This window comes from Triplophysa rosa, linkage group LG2 (assembly GCF_024868665.1).
Source record: "Triplophysa rosa linkage group LG2, Trosa_1v2, whole genome shotgun sequence".
NCBI classification, from domain to species: domain Eukaryota; kingdom Metazoa; phylum Chordata; class Actinopteri; order Cypriniformes; family Nemacheilidae; genus Triplophysa; species Triplophysa rosa.
The window spans coordinates 21,669,588-21,686,549 of record NC_079891.1 but is presented as its reverse complement, the minus strand read 5'-3'; the positions used below and the strand labels follow the sequence as shown (position 1 = coordinate 21,686,549).

Here is a 16,962-nt window from a genome sequence, read left to right as displayed (position 1 = left end):
GACTCATTAGTCAGTATTACATTTACCTGTGTCTAGTTATCTCTTGCACCTCTATCTGGTTCATTCATTCAGTCAGTCATTGCAAAGTCTTGTTAGTCTTGGTCTTTATGCCTGTCTTGGATTATGTCTGTGGGTTACCCTTAATAAACTTAATAAACAATTGGATCCTCAACCTCTCGAGTCCCTGTGCAGATCGTAACACATTTAAAAGTTACTGAGTAGAGCCCCAGGAAAAGTTAGTTTTCAAATGTTTTTCCTTGTCACCTCCATATAAAACGTTCTAAACTGATAAAGCACTTTTTATCACATCAAATATGTTTTATTTGCTACAGCCATTTACATTTTAATTAGCTTATATAATAAAAGCTTTTAAGCCAAGTGAAACCTTAATTTGAGTTTGTATTGTCCTGGAATGTACTTAACCTGGAGTTAGGTCAACAACAGTTCTAGCTGACTAAAGGTATGCATTTTCACAGCTATGTGATAAAAACACCACCCCAAGGTAACGGAAGGAGAAACACTGCACTGGCTACCTGTTTCCTCACGCATTTGGTTTAAGATTCTCCTGTTGACATTTAAGGCTTTGAACGGTTTTGCACCCGGCTATATCAAAGACCTAATTCACCCATACTGTATATACCAATCAACTTGATCTCTTAGATCATCTGATTTGGGGATTCTTAGCATTCCCAAGTTTAGACTGTCCACTGCAGCTGGAAGGTCATTTAGTGTTAAATGCCCCCAGGTTATGGAATTCTTTACCCATATCGCTCCGTAACTCTTCTCTATCCATCATCAAAACACAATTGAAAACATACTGGTTTTAAATGTATAATCACTAATCCTGCATCTTTTCCTGTATATTTGTTTATAATACAAAATGTATTTAGCTTGAAAGTGCTTATTGTAAAGCGACCTTGAGTTTGTGGAAAGGTGCTATATAAAATAAAAGTCTTCTTATAGACAAGTAAATATTAAATGGCTTAATGTTATTGCTGAAACTGTGGTACTTATGATGAGGAGACATGAAGTTCTGTCTTATCCATTTCACAGAGCTCCCACAACAACACAAGATCGATTTCTCATGACTTTCATGGCATTCATCCCCTCTCTCTCTACTTCCTTATTTCCAGCTCTTTATGTTGCTCAACTCTCTCTCTCACTCTCTCACTTTGATTATCCAAGATTTAAATTAAGCCGCTGTCCTTTCGCCGTGACCACGTCATCTAAGATATACACCAGCTCTGACAGTCTGCGTATGCAAGCACAAGAATGTGTGCCTCCACTTTATCTTTCCAGCCCGTGTGACAACCCTGACGCTTTTCATTGATCAAGACTTCTTCTCTGACAGCTATGTGGATTCAAAGAGAGAGAGCGTGTGGCTTTCCATCACCTGGTTATATCTTAAGATCAAGACAGAAGGGATATTACTCTTTCACTGTCAGATGTGATAAACGTCTCAGGGAGACACCTCTTGCTATAGTAAAAATTACATCTTAAACATTGAGAAAAGCTTTCAAAGATTCTGAGAAGTTTAAAAGATTTGGTGGCTTAAAACTTTAAGTATGAGATTAGTTCTGTTGCCAGGTTACGTAATGAAGCAAATTCACAGCAGAACAGCCATGATGGATATTACTCTTATTAGATTCAGATTAGGATGTGAAGGCCATCAACAAGAACGTCAAAACAAGTCACCAATAACATGTGCCAGTGAGAATTCAGTACACATAGCTTTTCAAAAATGAACACATAGGCCCAGTTTCACAGACACGGTTTAGCTTAAGCCAGGACTATGCCTTAGTTGAATTAAGATATTTATGTCACTTTTATAAAAATGCCTTAGAAGAATACATTACTGCTGTGCATCTCGAGACAAAATAATGGCACTGATATATTTTAAGATATTTCTGGGCAAGTTATATTCAGTTAAGACAGGACACACATTCATTTTAGTCTGGGACTAGCCTTAAACCTTGTCTGTTAAACTGGGCCTAAAAGCACAATAGCACTATATTTTTCTGTCTGTTGATCAATGTCAAAAAATCCAAATTACATCTCCTGCGGTTTAATTTTGAAAACAGGATTTTTGTATAGTCACTAAAACGCCTTCTATTTGTTCAGTTTGTTCTTGATTTTGCTGAAGAACATTGACAGTAATAACCTGCCAATGGCTGCTGAAAATAAATTGTTTTTTGCAGTCATTGGCCTGCATTTTGATGAAAGCCTATAATCACACAATGTGAAGTGCTTACATATTGCTTTATTTCACAACCTGACAATTCAACGAGGAAATGTGATGCTGTTTTGACAGCGCTGTGCATGTAAATGTTCACATGCATATTGCTGGAACAGGTATCTGGGGTGCAGTGGCGATCGGTGCCTCCTCTTCAGGGGAAGCAGGAATTCAAAATACGTGTTCAGCGCTTCACGTGAACCTATATGCATCACGCATCGTGTCAAAATATACATGTTCTACCCCAGATACCTGTTCCAGCAATATGCATGTAAACATTTACATGCACAGCGCTGTCAAAACAGCATCACATTTACTCATTGAATTGTCGAAAGAGACGCTCGAGTTCAGAAGACACTGCGTTAACACTTAACTCTGATTACACATGAGACTAAGCGAGTATCTATAAAACGCGAGCGTCTCTTTTATCATATAAACCCTTTCGACGCGTCTGCAGCAGGCACGTATTTTGACATGACGCGCCACACACATGATGGGCTAAATACATGTTTTGCCGAGCTTCGCATGACTGCTTCCCCGGAAGAGGAGTCACGAATCGCCACTGCTGGGGTGGTCATTAATCACATGGTCATGTGCACCCGCTTTGTCTTGACGTTAATTCAACAGCAATGAATTATGGATCAATAATAATTCTGGTACATGCACACTGATGTATGCAAATGCACACATTTACGCCCCTTAAATAACAAAGTCTGATGACTCTTCTATAAATTGTCTATGTTCTCTCCTGAATGACATACAGTAAGTGAAAATCAGATTATGTGTCATTCTGAAAGTACACATCCAATATACATATTTGAAACAGAGACTAATTCAATTTACATGACTACACGGGGACTTTTCATGTTTTGGGAGACCTTGAATTCACTTATAAACTTTGACGGGTGTCACAGTTAGAGATCCGAATGTGAATCTCTGTTGAAGATAATCCCGGATTTTACCTCAGGGTTAATATTGTGTCCAGAAAATTAACCCTCTTGGATGCATTTACTGTACACAGTGAAATTTGGAGAAAACCCCTTGAAGGTCCAGTGTGTAATTTTTTGAGGCTCTATTAACAGAGATGCAATATAATATACATAACTATGTCTTCAGAGGTGTATAAACACCTTACATAATGATGCGTTATGTTATACCTTAGAGTGAGATCTTTCTATCTACATACACCGCGGGTCCCCTTGCATGGAATTCATCATGTTGTTTCTACAGTAGCCCTAAACGGACAAACTGCTCTAAAGAGCGCGTTTCGTAAATACGTTATCTCCTTCAGCAAAGAAGCGTAAACGTCACATCTTAATCATGTGTCAGCCTCTGTAGTGCTTCAAAAGGGAGGGGTGGAGTGAGCCATTTGTTGCAATTCACAACCTCACCACTAGATGCCACTAAATTTCATATACTGGACCTTTAATAATACATTTTTTTAAAGATATTTATGCGTTTTACTTTTACTGTCAGCAGGAAATATAAATACGGATGTCCAACAACAGACATTATGTCCTACCAACCAAGTTTCAAACCCAGTATATACATATTTATAACCTAATATCAGGGGAATTTGCAAATATTTTACGAGGTGGCCATCCCTATACTCCACCGTCCACCCCAAACCCTAACATCACAGGCGCAAAGGCAAATTGTGCTAAAACGCACACATTTTACAAGGTGGCTTTAAGCTACGACAACGGCCCAGGAAAAAAAGGGAAAATTTGTGTCAATGAACAACAAATCATTACATTTTGTAACAATGTCATGAGTTCCCTTATTTGTTTTGTGTCTTTTTGTCTCTCTCTCTGTTTTGCTATCTTTCTTTCTCGCAGGTCCATCCGTTACTCCCATTGGTCCATTCAGATGTCAATCTTCGGTCTTTATAAATGACGTCACTTCTCGCTCCACCAATCATCTTCCTTCCTTCCGGTATAAAATGGCCACCAGAGTGGACATGTGTCAGCCTTGATTTTCCTTATCCTAGTTGTTGAAGGAACTGATTAGTCCTTTATGCTGCTGTTGTGATCGGTTTCGCTAGTTGTTGTTTTCAAGGGAAAAGCAAACAGGTAAGAATGTCGCGTGACATACATTTGAGCACACGTAGGTTTAACACTGTTTGTATTAGATACACTAGGTTATAAGTGAGTGCCACCCTTGTAAGTTTTGTGCAGGATAGTTAGTGCATGTTGTAGTCAGGGCTTGAAAACGCTGAAGACTGTGGAAATATTTTTCAGTTAAAAGTATGATTTAATTATCAATATAATCAATAAGTGTTTTCTTTCATTAAATCATTAAGCTGTGTGCTTTTATCATGTGCTTGCTATTTTACTCAGTGAAAAGTTACTGTGGCAAGCGGAGTGAGACAGGATAAGTGGGGGTTGGAACCATAAATTTAACTAAGTCAACACACACACACACACACACACACACACACAAAGAGTCACACAGAAAAGAAATGTTATGAATCAATCTACTGCATTTGTTTTAAGTATAATCATGAGTTGTGATGTGTTTTAATGAATCATAGGATTAAGAAACAACGCTACATAATTAAAAGCATTAGATGATTGAGTGTTTTCTTTTTACTAAAAGAATGTTAAGAATGTTGGTATGTTGTCCAGCCACAAGAAACTGTCTCTAGGGAACACTCCCCAAAAAGAAACTGTCTCTAGGGAACATTCCCCAAAACTAGCGACTGACCACAGGATGTAAAACATGTGTTGTGAGAGATGTTGTTTTACAGGAACTAACAAAGAAGGGCGGAGTCAGATAAACTGGTTCACGGTGATTGGTTGCTAAGGAGCAATACTCCACAGAGAAAAAGGAGGAGTCAGAAGATGAGAACGACGTCAAATACTGAATAAATATGTGTGTTTTTTGAATAATCTGGGTTGTTGGCTTTTGAGAGAGGGTGGAGAGCGACTGGCAACCCAAAGCTTTGTTACCCTTTTTACATCTGATAATAAAACTTCTGTTTAATTTTGGAGAACGTCTCCGTGCAAATTTTTGAGCATGCAGGACTGACCATTAAGTCCAACAAGACCCGCTTGAATTGATTGTAGATTAGGTGTTTCTAAAATTAGTTAGTTTCTGTTTTGTTGTTTTCATTCCTTTGGCACCATTCTCGTTCGTTTTTCCCTTGTTTAATGTCATGTTTAAATCATTATATATTCATCTTAATATTATTGTCACTTTACACTTCGTATAATAAACACCTTACTTTATTTGCATCATTTGTCTGTCGTTGCTACCTTATATACACACACACAGAGAAAATTATACTATCTAAAATGTTGCATCCCAAAATACCCCTAGACGGAGTTTGGGGTTCGTAACACTACCAACACATTGTTTTAAGACGCCTAAAACAATCTACCTGGAAACTACACTGCTGTGACTCATTTCAGTAAATTGAACATGTTTTATGTAGCCTAAACAATTTATCAATTACGTGCTCTTACATAAATATTTGGTGTACCTCCGTGTGTCCGTAAAACAACTTTTGTCCTTTTGGTACACTTGCACTGTTTTAAGGCAGCTTTGCAGGTACAGTAGGTTGTTCCAAGCATCTTAGAGATGTTACCACAGTTTTTATGGCTTTAGGCTGTCTCATTTTCTTTTGTTTCTTCGTGTAATCCCAGACCGACTCGAGGATGGAAAGATTGTATCTCTGTGTGTGCTACACTGCAGAACTCCTAAACAGTACACATCTTTACAGCGTCTTATTTTGGTGAAGAATCAATTCTTTGTACAGTACTGTTACAATATAGCAAAGTTGCATCGCACAAATCAAAACCATCGACTAGAGGATTTGTTCGGAAGTGATAAATAACCCCTGAACATCAGAAAAAGGGTTTTCTGCTTTGAAATGATAGCCTCTCTCTTTAATCTTGGTGGCAGTGACATTTAACCAAAAGTGGAAATTCATAGGCATGTTCACTTGAGTGAAGAATGGAATACTGGGATATTCATGATGGGTCATTTAGTTTAAAGAGAAAGGAAAGGCTGCTTTGGGGAAGTACCTGAAGGGGCCCAGGGGGGAATTAGGGCTCCATTCACACCCACTGACATTTTCCAGAGGACAAATCAATTACCAGGGTATTAAAGAGGGGGCCATGAGTGACTGAGTCTCCAGGCACTAAACTGTTATTAAGAAATTACAGGAGAATGCATGCACGGTCAGGCACACACATATCACTACACTCAAGATCTCGGACAAATAAAACACACCCTAACCCGGCACACACATACACGCACCTACACACACTACTGTTTAGAAAATCAAATGAGATCTATTGTAGAGGACTGAGTCTGGGTAATGATGGATTACTAATGTTTAAAGCCTGAACAGTTGTGGTGGATTGAACACAGAGTAAAACAAGAAAAAGGACGAAAATGCAATTCTACTGAAACAAGGCTGCCAACTGGCCATATTCTCAACAACTAGATTCCCTTATGCTCATTTGTTTGGCTAAATCAAATAGGTGTATTGAAGGAGATAATAAACCCCAGAACATGATGTTATTCAGCACCTCAAACTCTTTCATTTTGTTCTGAAAGTTACATATTCACACATATAAAAGCAAGATTGCTACTGGTCCATCTAAAGTACAAAGTACACAATAACAGTAAAACAGGTATGGCTGCTTTACTGCACAATATTGTCTACCAAATTAATTCACTACCATCAAATTCTACATACAACATCAACAAATATGTTGATTGCACAATTATACTAATAATTTAATATTTGCATATTTGAAAATTCAGTTTTAAATGCTGTATAGTTGTAATGGTGATCTTCAAAAATATATATTGTATATTATTCAACAATCGCAGCAGTCCTGAACTCTCTCATGAAAAACAGAACTTTTGGCACACTTTTTTCACTTTTTTTTAACATGAGTAAACCATGTACCATGCATGATCATGTGACATGTTCTGTATTAGTAGTGTGTGTGATCATTCAAAGCAGATGACTATGCGTCAGTAAGTCCAGCTGTAAATGGCACAAATGTGAAAGAGGAAGAACCGACTGTCTGTGTTAAAGGGGTCATATGGCGCAAATACGTGTTTTTCTGTGTCTTTGGTGTGTTATAATTTGCCCATGCATGTATTAGACACGTAAAATTGCAAAAATTAAAGTGTCGGAACAAAAGATGAACTCTATCTAAAAGCTAATGCTCACCCAGACCTGCCTGAAACGCCTCGTGTAACCACACCCCCACAAATCTACGTCAGATCGTCGTATGAGTTGACTAAGACCGCTCAAATGTATACGCAAGTAAGATGGGCATACCTGACAGTACAATTGTTTTGGAACCTGATGTTCCAAATATGGTAAGAGGCGTCATATTTCCTTTACACGCTTGCAGTATTCGCCCAATCACTATGCACTGGTTAGCTGGCCAATCACAGCACACCTCGCATTTCAGAGTGATGAGCTTTGTAAAAGATCTGAGCGTTTCAGAGAGGTGGGGCAAAGAGGGGACAAACATACACGGTATGTGAAAAATACAGCGTTTTTAAACCTTAAATCCTGTATACACATTGCATTACATCTTAAACAAACAATAATATTCATTTTAGCCGTGTCATATGACCCCTTTAAAATAAAAGGAAGACCATGTGTGACCATTATGTGCAGTATTGAAAGCGACCCATTAAAAGATTGGAGAAGGACAATACAGCTGTTTATGGTAAGCATTTTATAATAAGGTCTAATTTATTAACATTAGTTAGTGTGCTATATAATACTTATTCTTAACCTTGGTTCATTTTAAAGGTCTACATTTATTAAGTTTTAACATTTAACCTAACTAACCCTAACCTTACATTTCGTATTATGAATGAACAAAGAATTGTATTTTAATTACAATAAAAAAGAAACCTTACCATAGCAGTTTATGAGATCTTTTTTTACTAACAAATATTAACGAGTTACACTCTATGTTAACAGATATTAATTTTCAGCTAGAATGATGTCGGGAGTGGGCAGGGGCGTAGCAAGCTTTTCAAAAGTGCGGGGGATGGATGTGGTTTGTTTGTTAACAATAAAAACGATGAATACAATGACAGAAGGGTACAAAAGGTATAACATACAAGATATAAAAAGCTTCCCATTTAAATGAGTGATACTAGAAAAGTATAAAAACACACTCGGTGGTAAGCTTGATAGTGACATGGGTCTGACAGGACTGTGACTGAGATTGCTAAATTTTGCTTACTTGCACCTTGAAAGGGGGATATATAAAAAAGCCCACACAAAGCTTTTTCTCTGGTGGTATAAATAATGTAACAATTTACTGTTTTTAAACATTAAAATAATATACACTTTTCTTTCATAGTTCTTCAACAGGTATGCAAACAATGACGTCATTTCTCACTTTTTTCTCCTGAACAGGTAACGTTACAATCAAACACAAAAAGTATTCAGCTAATCAACAAACAATGCTCAAAATATCAAAATCAATTGCACTGGCAATAAACCCATAAATACACTGATTTACAATGACAATTTGTCCCTCCTCCTCATCAATTCCCTGCCTTCTTCATCACAGTTACTTTATACATTGCATGCCACATACATAACCAAATTTAGCTAGCTGCTGAACAATATCCCAATAAGCATTAGTCTAAAAAACAAAATATAATACAGAAAACACTCCACATGTCAACAAAACATAAACAGAACATCTTCACAAACACATATCAAGCTTACTTAAAAACCTCGAAAGCATAAACACTCATTCAAAGTACCTGGAAAAGGGAGATGTAAATAACCATGACCATAAGTTCCCACCTCCTCAGCACGAGCTGACCGATAAATCTAACACACCAAGACAGGCGGGACTTAAGGCAGAACAGCCAATCATCAGCCGGTCACACTCAAAGCCGGTGTCATGTTTGAGAGGGAGGGGAGAGCAGGTAGCCGCAGCGAGCGCAGACACAGAGCAGCCAGAGAAACGGAGGAGCGACTGCTGTAAGGCGTTTGTGCAAAACTGAGGAAAAACTGCAGAAAAAGTGCGGGTGCTGAACCCTCTCACCGGGAAAAGTGTGGGTGTTAAAACAACCACATCCCCCACGGGTGCAACGCCCCTGGGAGTGGGCACCCGTTCAAAGACCCGCTCCCATCCATAGTACCAGAGTTTCCGACCGCTACCGTCTTTTATCCAAAAAGTTTAATCCCGCGCCGCAAGAATCCGTATCGGGTCCCGCAAGCCTGCGGTGACGTAGTTTCTGACTCTTGTGAAAGAGGCGTATTGTGGACACTCAACTACTTCATCACTTTTTGGACTAGTATTATTGACAAAAACACAAATATATATAACTCTTATAATGACCACATTATTTTCTCCAATCTAAATGAAGACTGATAGTAAACATTTTGACATTATATTATTAATGTGCACACAGGATCAAGTAGATACAGTATTATGTTACATTCATAGGTCTATATGAATATTAAACATAAGTAAATGGAAAAAATCTCAGACTTGGTAGACAGCTGTTTTCTGTGGCTTATATTCAAAAAATTTGTTGTAGTGAATTCTGGTTTAAAATTGGCAGCACATCAGCTCAAAAAGCATCAACATGTCTCATGTAAAGCCACGTCTCAATTAACACGTCTGTTCTAAAAACAATAACAAATCACTGTTTGTTGCTATGGCACAGTGAGTTTCATCCAGAGACCCACCATCTCTCCAATACAGAACACAAAAGTACTGAAAATATAAGCTGTGGTACATATTTTAACTGCCTTTCTTTTATTACATAAACATAAAATGTGTTCCATCTGGCATAAGAAACTGACACTTATTCATGAAATATAGACATTCCTTATTGCTCTAAAAAGCTTTTTAAAGACAACAATAATAAATAAATGATTATAAAATGTTTTGTATTAAGTAAAACATGCTCTTCCCATCCTGTTCTCTATTAATAAGCGCCGTAAGTAAACTCTGGCTTTAACGGGACGGTCCTACCTGAGACTTTAATCCATCCGTGATGTTGGCTTTGAGATGAATAGCGTAAGGGGTTCTCCATTGTGTTCCTTCTCCTCTGCATGACTGGGGTTAACATGAAGCCTAAAACAATAGGCTATTCGCGTCAGGATAGTGTACTGAGAAGGGCGCACATATCCCTCCGTCCTCTAGTGTCCGACGCAAGACTAGCTGCAGCAGCCTAGAGAGAGAGAGAGAGAGAGAGAGAGAGAGAGAGAGAGAGAGAGAGAGAGAGAGAGAGATTTACCAAAATATAAGACTATATTTTTTGTAGTGCATTTCTTCAGTGTCATTTCGAGGCACACAGTAACACATGAAAGTCTTAATCTAATTCACCTGATTAGAAGTAGCCTACGTTTACATGTGCGAATGATTCTGTTTGCTTCATTCATTCTGCGTGAAAACGACCAATTCACATTACTTCTCACTCAGAGAGAATATAATTGTTTTATGTCTTGTATAAAAATTGACTAAGCTAGAATTTCAACAGTTCAACAACTTCCTCTCTTGTTTAGTAAAAATGGCTGCCAAATCCAGTTTTGTACACTGGGTGGAATGGTTGTAAAAGGAGGAGCATAAAAGTTTTTGCGGCTGTTTTGAACGACTTTGACTCAGTGCCACCTACTGGCCGTTTTGACATTTAAAAGTAGGCCAGGGGTTCCCAAACTTTGAAGCCCGCGAACCCCCCAAAAACAGTGCCAGTGACTCGAGACCCCCACCATCCTCGGAGGTGCTTAAAGTATACAAACGTTGCGCGCAAATGCACCTATTCTACCCAAACGCGCATAATGACAACACAAAAGAGCACAGTCTAACATAATATTATTTTATAGTTATTTACTCATTACTTGTTGTTATACATAAACTATGAACTATTACTACAGATGGTCGAATTTCATCAAACTGATTCGAGTGCTGATGGATGTGCCTCTTTTCGTACCTGGGGACGATGGCCTCTCTGGGCGTACTCTCATTTAGCCCGGTTGCTCTCAACTGTGCCCGAGCTCGATTGCCCCCCCTCCCCACTACCCCGCTGGCCTGCGCTCAAATTGCTCTTTACCATCCATACCCGGGCACGCTTTCATCATTACAATGCGACTACTTCGAAGCAAACGTAAACAAAGCGACCCCTCGCAGCACAACGGAATCCGGCACGCACTTAATCCTTGGTGTTTCGAGTCAGATCCGTGGGCGTGGCTTGTTGGTTTTGACTAAATCTTTGGTGTTTCAAGTCTTACGAAACCTTTACCCTAACCCACACCCTAACCCTAACCTTACTCTAACCATCTAAACTACCTATGATTGTTAAAATTGACGAAAAAGCACGTTTGGGTGATCACGTCTGACTCGAAACACCAAGGATTAGTGAGTGCCAACGGAATCCACCGCAATATTCAGTTTGGGGCTTATTAGAGGTGTTTAATTTCATGCGTGCAGCACAGACCGATCTGCTTTAATGATGTCATTGTCATACGAGAGCGATACGAGAGTAAGCGGCTTATTATGCTTTTAAATCACCCTCTCGTACTTTATTATCGTAAAGCCTATCGTTACACACGAGTAGTTTTGTGTAAGTGCGCGGTTTATCAGTTTTTTACGGTGACAGCTGAATCTCAGGCAGGCGCTCCCAACCGCACCGTGCTCTGGCCCACCTCTTCCAAGCGAGCCAGGGACCGCTAAACGAACCATGCCCGGGTGCGATCACACTAGTCAAATGAACCGGGCTTTGGGGGTCAAACGTGCTCGGGCACAGTTCAGATTGCCTAGTGCGAGTACATCCTCCGACTGCGGCGCTTCTCTGCCCCCCCTGCGTTGTTTTTGGTCGATATTAATCAACGTTTCATTTCGACAAATAAGAATATCTTAAATTCAAAGCCTGAAAAATAATCTGCGTGCACATGGGACTGTTTAACGCGGTGGTGCCGTAAATGGACGTGCTGCACCTAACCTAATGCAGTTGCTAATGTCATTAATATGACGTAGGCTATTCACCTCAGGGGTCATGATGGAGGGGGAGGAAATTCCAAAGGCTGATGGCTTTTTATTTGCATGGTTTTATTTATAACTTAATATTTTTTAATTTTGTTACACTTATTGATTAAATACGCTATTTCTAATAAAAAACGATTTCTGGAAATCATCTTGTGATGATTAACCGGAAGTGCTTCTGGACTACAGCTTGCGAAGTGGTCTAGTGTTTTTACCAGTGTACATTTTAACCAGCTTGTATAGTGAATACATTTGTATAGTAAGAACAGTCAGACAATCTGTAAGGTTACCTGAGTAAAATTTGTATTTTTGAAATCATTGCAAATTTCAATAATTGTTTTTTAATAAAATGTTTCATATTGCCAATGATACTCTTAAATGGAAATATGTGATTACAGGTAACCAGCAACAAGAGAGACACAATTAGCTGGTTGGATGGGTGGTCAGATTACTGGCTTTATTGTGAGAGTATTAAATCAAATCCTATAGGCACACAAAAGCACATGATCACGTCGGCACTTCTATTGTGTTTCCACAGTTCCGGAAACACCACTGCAAAAGCCAGACCAGTGCAGACCTAAACCAGTTCAACAAAACACAATTGCCCTTTCAACTACACTTGATCCTTTTGTGGTGGAACATGTCTGCTGAACAACAGCAGCTATAAAATGAGATGCCTTTATTCTTAAAACTGTAATATCTATTCAATTTTAGACCTGTACAATAAAGTCTAGTGTACATACATACAACATATCTATGCAATTTTTATATTTTGCTTATTTCAATAACAGCCATAGTGTAATTAATAGACAATTTCAGATAAAGCAGAAAGGCTGTCATATTTCTGCATCAAAAAGAACATGTTCATATTTGTCATGTTGGGGGGGAGGTATGAAGTGAAATAGTTAAATAAAAAGTTAACCTTTAAGGTTTATTTGTTGGTGCACTATACTGTATGGTGAGGTGCTAATGCATTTACACTCTCTGGAGTCTGTGCCAACCAGTGTCAGGACACATACATGTTTTTCTGTGTGCCCTGCTAAAGTCCTGTTCTCTACAGGCAACCCTTCACCAAATCTCAGCCTTTATTCATTCAGCTCAGTTATAACTTATATATTATGATTATTTGAAACAAATGACAAAAAGTCGGTTTTTCTACAGTTTAATAGTTTACACTGTACTGTATCTGCAGTTCTGCCAAATAAATTAATAAAGAAAATGACAAAGTTATGCCATTAAAGATTACATTATTTCATCATTCATTTTTAAAATGAATAGGCCTAGTACTAAAACATGTAAATTGTCCATCAACATTTTAAACAAGTCCAATCATCATTAGAGTTGGGTATCGAGAACCGGTTCCAAGTTCCAAAGAACTGGGGATTCGATAGGATGCGCGCATTTCGGTTCTGTTTATGGATTCTTTACTTTTTCAGTCACTCGCGAACGGTAGTGAGCGTTTTACAGTTGTATCTGTCTGCCAGGAGGACCTGCGAGTAAGGAGGACCTTATCTCATTACGCACATGCGCAGTTCAAATTTACAATCGGCACTGACTGACCCCAGCAAACGTTCAAAAGTTTGGTTAAACTTTGGGAAATAAAAGATGATAACAATTTCCACATGCAATACATGTGGTAAAGATATTATGTGCAAGGGAGGAAGTACCTCTAATATGATGAAACATTTGCTTCAACACGGCATTAATCTGAAGGAATGCGCCGTGTTTAAGGCTCGCAGCATCGAGTCCTCCTGCTACAACGCACCAGAAACAGCTAATATTAGCAACAATAGCAGCGTCTTACACTCGGGTACAAAATACAGATAAGAGATGAAAAGACAATCCGTTTTCAGGGTTTATCCTGCACAGAAAAATTGGCCGGGCGGTCTTCACAAAAAACACTGCCTGTTTTCAACAGACTGTCATTTGTAACTGCAGTTGCACCAAGGCGCTGAAGAGTTGCAGTACAAGAGCTATATTAGGAGCTGTATAAACTGTATTTCGCGGCTGTTCATGTGAATGTTGTTTGTTTTGCATCCTAGTAAGCTCAATTTCTTAAAAGGTTTCTTAAATTAACGTGGCGTACATCACTGTAATATTTTGAGCTGTGCAGATAGTTCTTTGAATCAGCTTTTTACTGTACAGAGCGAGTGTGTCAGTATGAACGGTCCGTGTATCTTTTGGTCTTTTGTTTTTCAGTTTGAAATTGAACAAACGGGAGTGAGAAAACGGCGCCATCTTCGTTTTTCGTTCATCCAAAAAACGGACAAACGAGAATTCGCCTTGATTTTTCGTTTTTAACTTCAGGGGTAAAAAAAGAATACACAGCTTGAAAAATCGATTTCCACGCGTGGGCGGTGTGAAACGCCCCCTTCCATTGATTGGCCAACCAAAGATCAGCAAGCGAGGGAGCGACATCTTCGGTTGTCCCTCGGTTCCGTGAATGAACATTATAAATAGTCCCAGGGCTGGACTGGTAAGAAAAATCGGCCCTGGCCCTCCAACGCCTCCGTTCCAGGCCCCATACGTTAGCGGCCCACCGGGAAAACGCAGGGTACGCCAGATGGCCAGCCCGCCCCTCCCCGGCTGTGGGGATTCTGAAAGTTTCATTAACAACCGTACACAAACCGTACATGGCAGGTCCTAGACTGGACTTTCCTCGTGCAACCTAACGCATTTGATATAAATATTTATATCACAAATAGGCTATTAATATAGTTTGAATCCGCATCTTTCTAGCTCTCCAGGTTTATCTGTGTGGCCAAGCTGCGCGAGACAGCACAAAGTGGATTCATATAGCCTACTTATTTTATTTCATTCAAAATTCGCTGTGCTCCGTTGTAATTTGTATTAAACAGTCTAAACAATTAGCATTTATTTTTGTTTGATCATTTATATATAGCTTAAGATGGCTAGATGTATCCTTTTTTCATAAAGGAAAAAACTTTCGTTCTAATTGCACATTAAACCTTGTTGTTCTGCATTTATATAAAAAAGCGTACGTCTAAATAATAATAACCCAGTGATAGCTTAATTAATTTGTATTTTTTTCAGCATTTCTCTCATTGTCATTTTTCGCAGGTGCCAGTCGTTAATATCACAGTAATAACGTTTTATAAAATACTAGAATCTTTAGCATACACTGAATGATTGTTTCTGTGGAATCTAAATAGTGACTGAGCCTTGGTCAACATATCTGACAAATAGGTCACTTTCACTTTGACTACTACATCACTGTAGCACTGTAGGCTATATGCATCCGCTGCGTACTGTCCAGTGTCTCGCGCAGCTTTGTCACACAGCAAAACTCTGAATTCGTCTTGGTTCACTTGATGAATGTACACAGAAGCAAACTTGTGGAAAAAATGTGTTAACCCAACAACCACAAACACAGCGAATTTTGAATGAAATAAAATAAGTATATAATTCCGCTTCGTGCAGTCCAGTGTCTCGCGCAGCTTTGCCACGCAGATTTAACCCTGGAGAGCTAGAAAGATGCGGATGCGAGCTACATTAATATTTGTGATATAAATATTTATATGATATGCGCTAGGTTGCACAGAAGATAGTCCAGTCTATAATCTGCCCTGTACGGTTTGTGGACGGTTGTTTAATGAGAGCAATGAAACATACTTTAAGAATCCCCACTGTACAGCAGCGGAGGACTATTTATTATGTTCATTCACTGAACCGAGGGACAACCGAAGACGTCGCTTACTGATCTTTGATTGGCCAATCAGCGGAAGGGGGCGTTTCATATCGCCCACGTGTGAAAAACTAGTTTTCAAGTTGATTATTCATTTTTATCTGTGAAGATTAAAACGAAAAATAAAGCCGAATTCTCGTTTTTTTTTGGATTAAACGAAAAACGGAGATGGCGTCGTTTTCTCACTCCCGTTTGTTCAAGTTCAAACTTAAAAACAAATGACCAAAACATACACGGACCATGAACGAACGCACATTGCGATCAGAATGACTCATTTGAACCGATTCGTTAAACTGTTGAAACGTTTCAGTCACTGGCGAATATAAAAGATCAGTGAATCATTTAAAGCTCAGTGAACCACAAGAGCTACAAGACAACATGTTCTAGTTTATTTAAATGATATTAATTTGAATTATTCATTCAATCACTTTTTAAAAATGAATTAATTTAGTGTTTTATTCACAAATAATTGTTCAGATAATGGACGATCTATCGTTTTGAACGACTATTGTATGAGTGATTCAATTAAAAAATCATTTAAACACTTCTTATGTTGTATTTTGGTGTTATACTTAAAAATTTTGGTTTGTAATGGCTTATGATTATTCCTTAATGGAAGTGTTGTTATTATTTGATGAATTGTCACAGTTAACAGTTAGCCTACTGGTTAGGTTATAGCCTAAATGTGGCAAGAATAAAAGGTAAAAACTTTTTTCTTTAAGTATTTGCTATTTTTTTCTCTCCCCCAAAAATATTGGAATCGGAACAGAGAATGGATAAGAACCGGATTCGATAAGCATAATCGGAATTGCTAAAATTAAAACTTTACCCAACTAAATAAGTTATAATTTTAACAATTCATTAAATGCATATAATAAATATTTACTCTCTTCAGAATAAAGTAAAAAAAAAGGGTCAATAAATATATACATTTAATTTATGAGGATAGTTTGTTTTCAATACCTCTGGTCACTCCAAAGGATCCTATCAAAAGTATGAAAGGCAGCTTGGAAACATTTTTTGTT

At 38.5% G+C, this 16,962-nt stretch overlaps 1 protein-coding gene across 1 annotated transcript in view; it reads right to left on the bottom strand.

The window, feature by feature from the left end:
* The window catches only part of dab2ipb (DAB2 interacting protein b), a 147,680-nt gene extending 137,263 nt beyond the window's left edge, over positions 1-10,417 (bottom strand). The window contains exon 1 of the mRNA XM_057349228.1: positions 10,225-10,417. Within this exon, the coding sequence (XP_057205211.1) occupies positions 10,225-10,321 (97 nt within the window). The 5' untranslated portion in view covers positions 10,322-10,417. The remainder of the gene's footprint in view (positions 1-10,224) is intronic.
* Between the last annotated feature and the right edge of the window lie 6,545 nt (positions 10,418-16,962).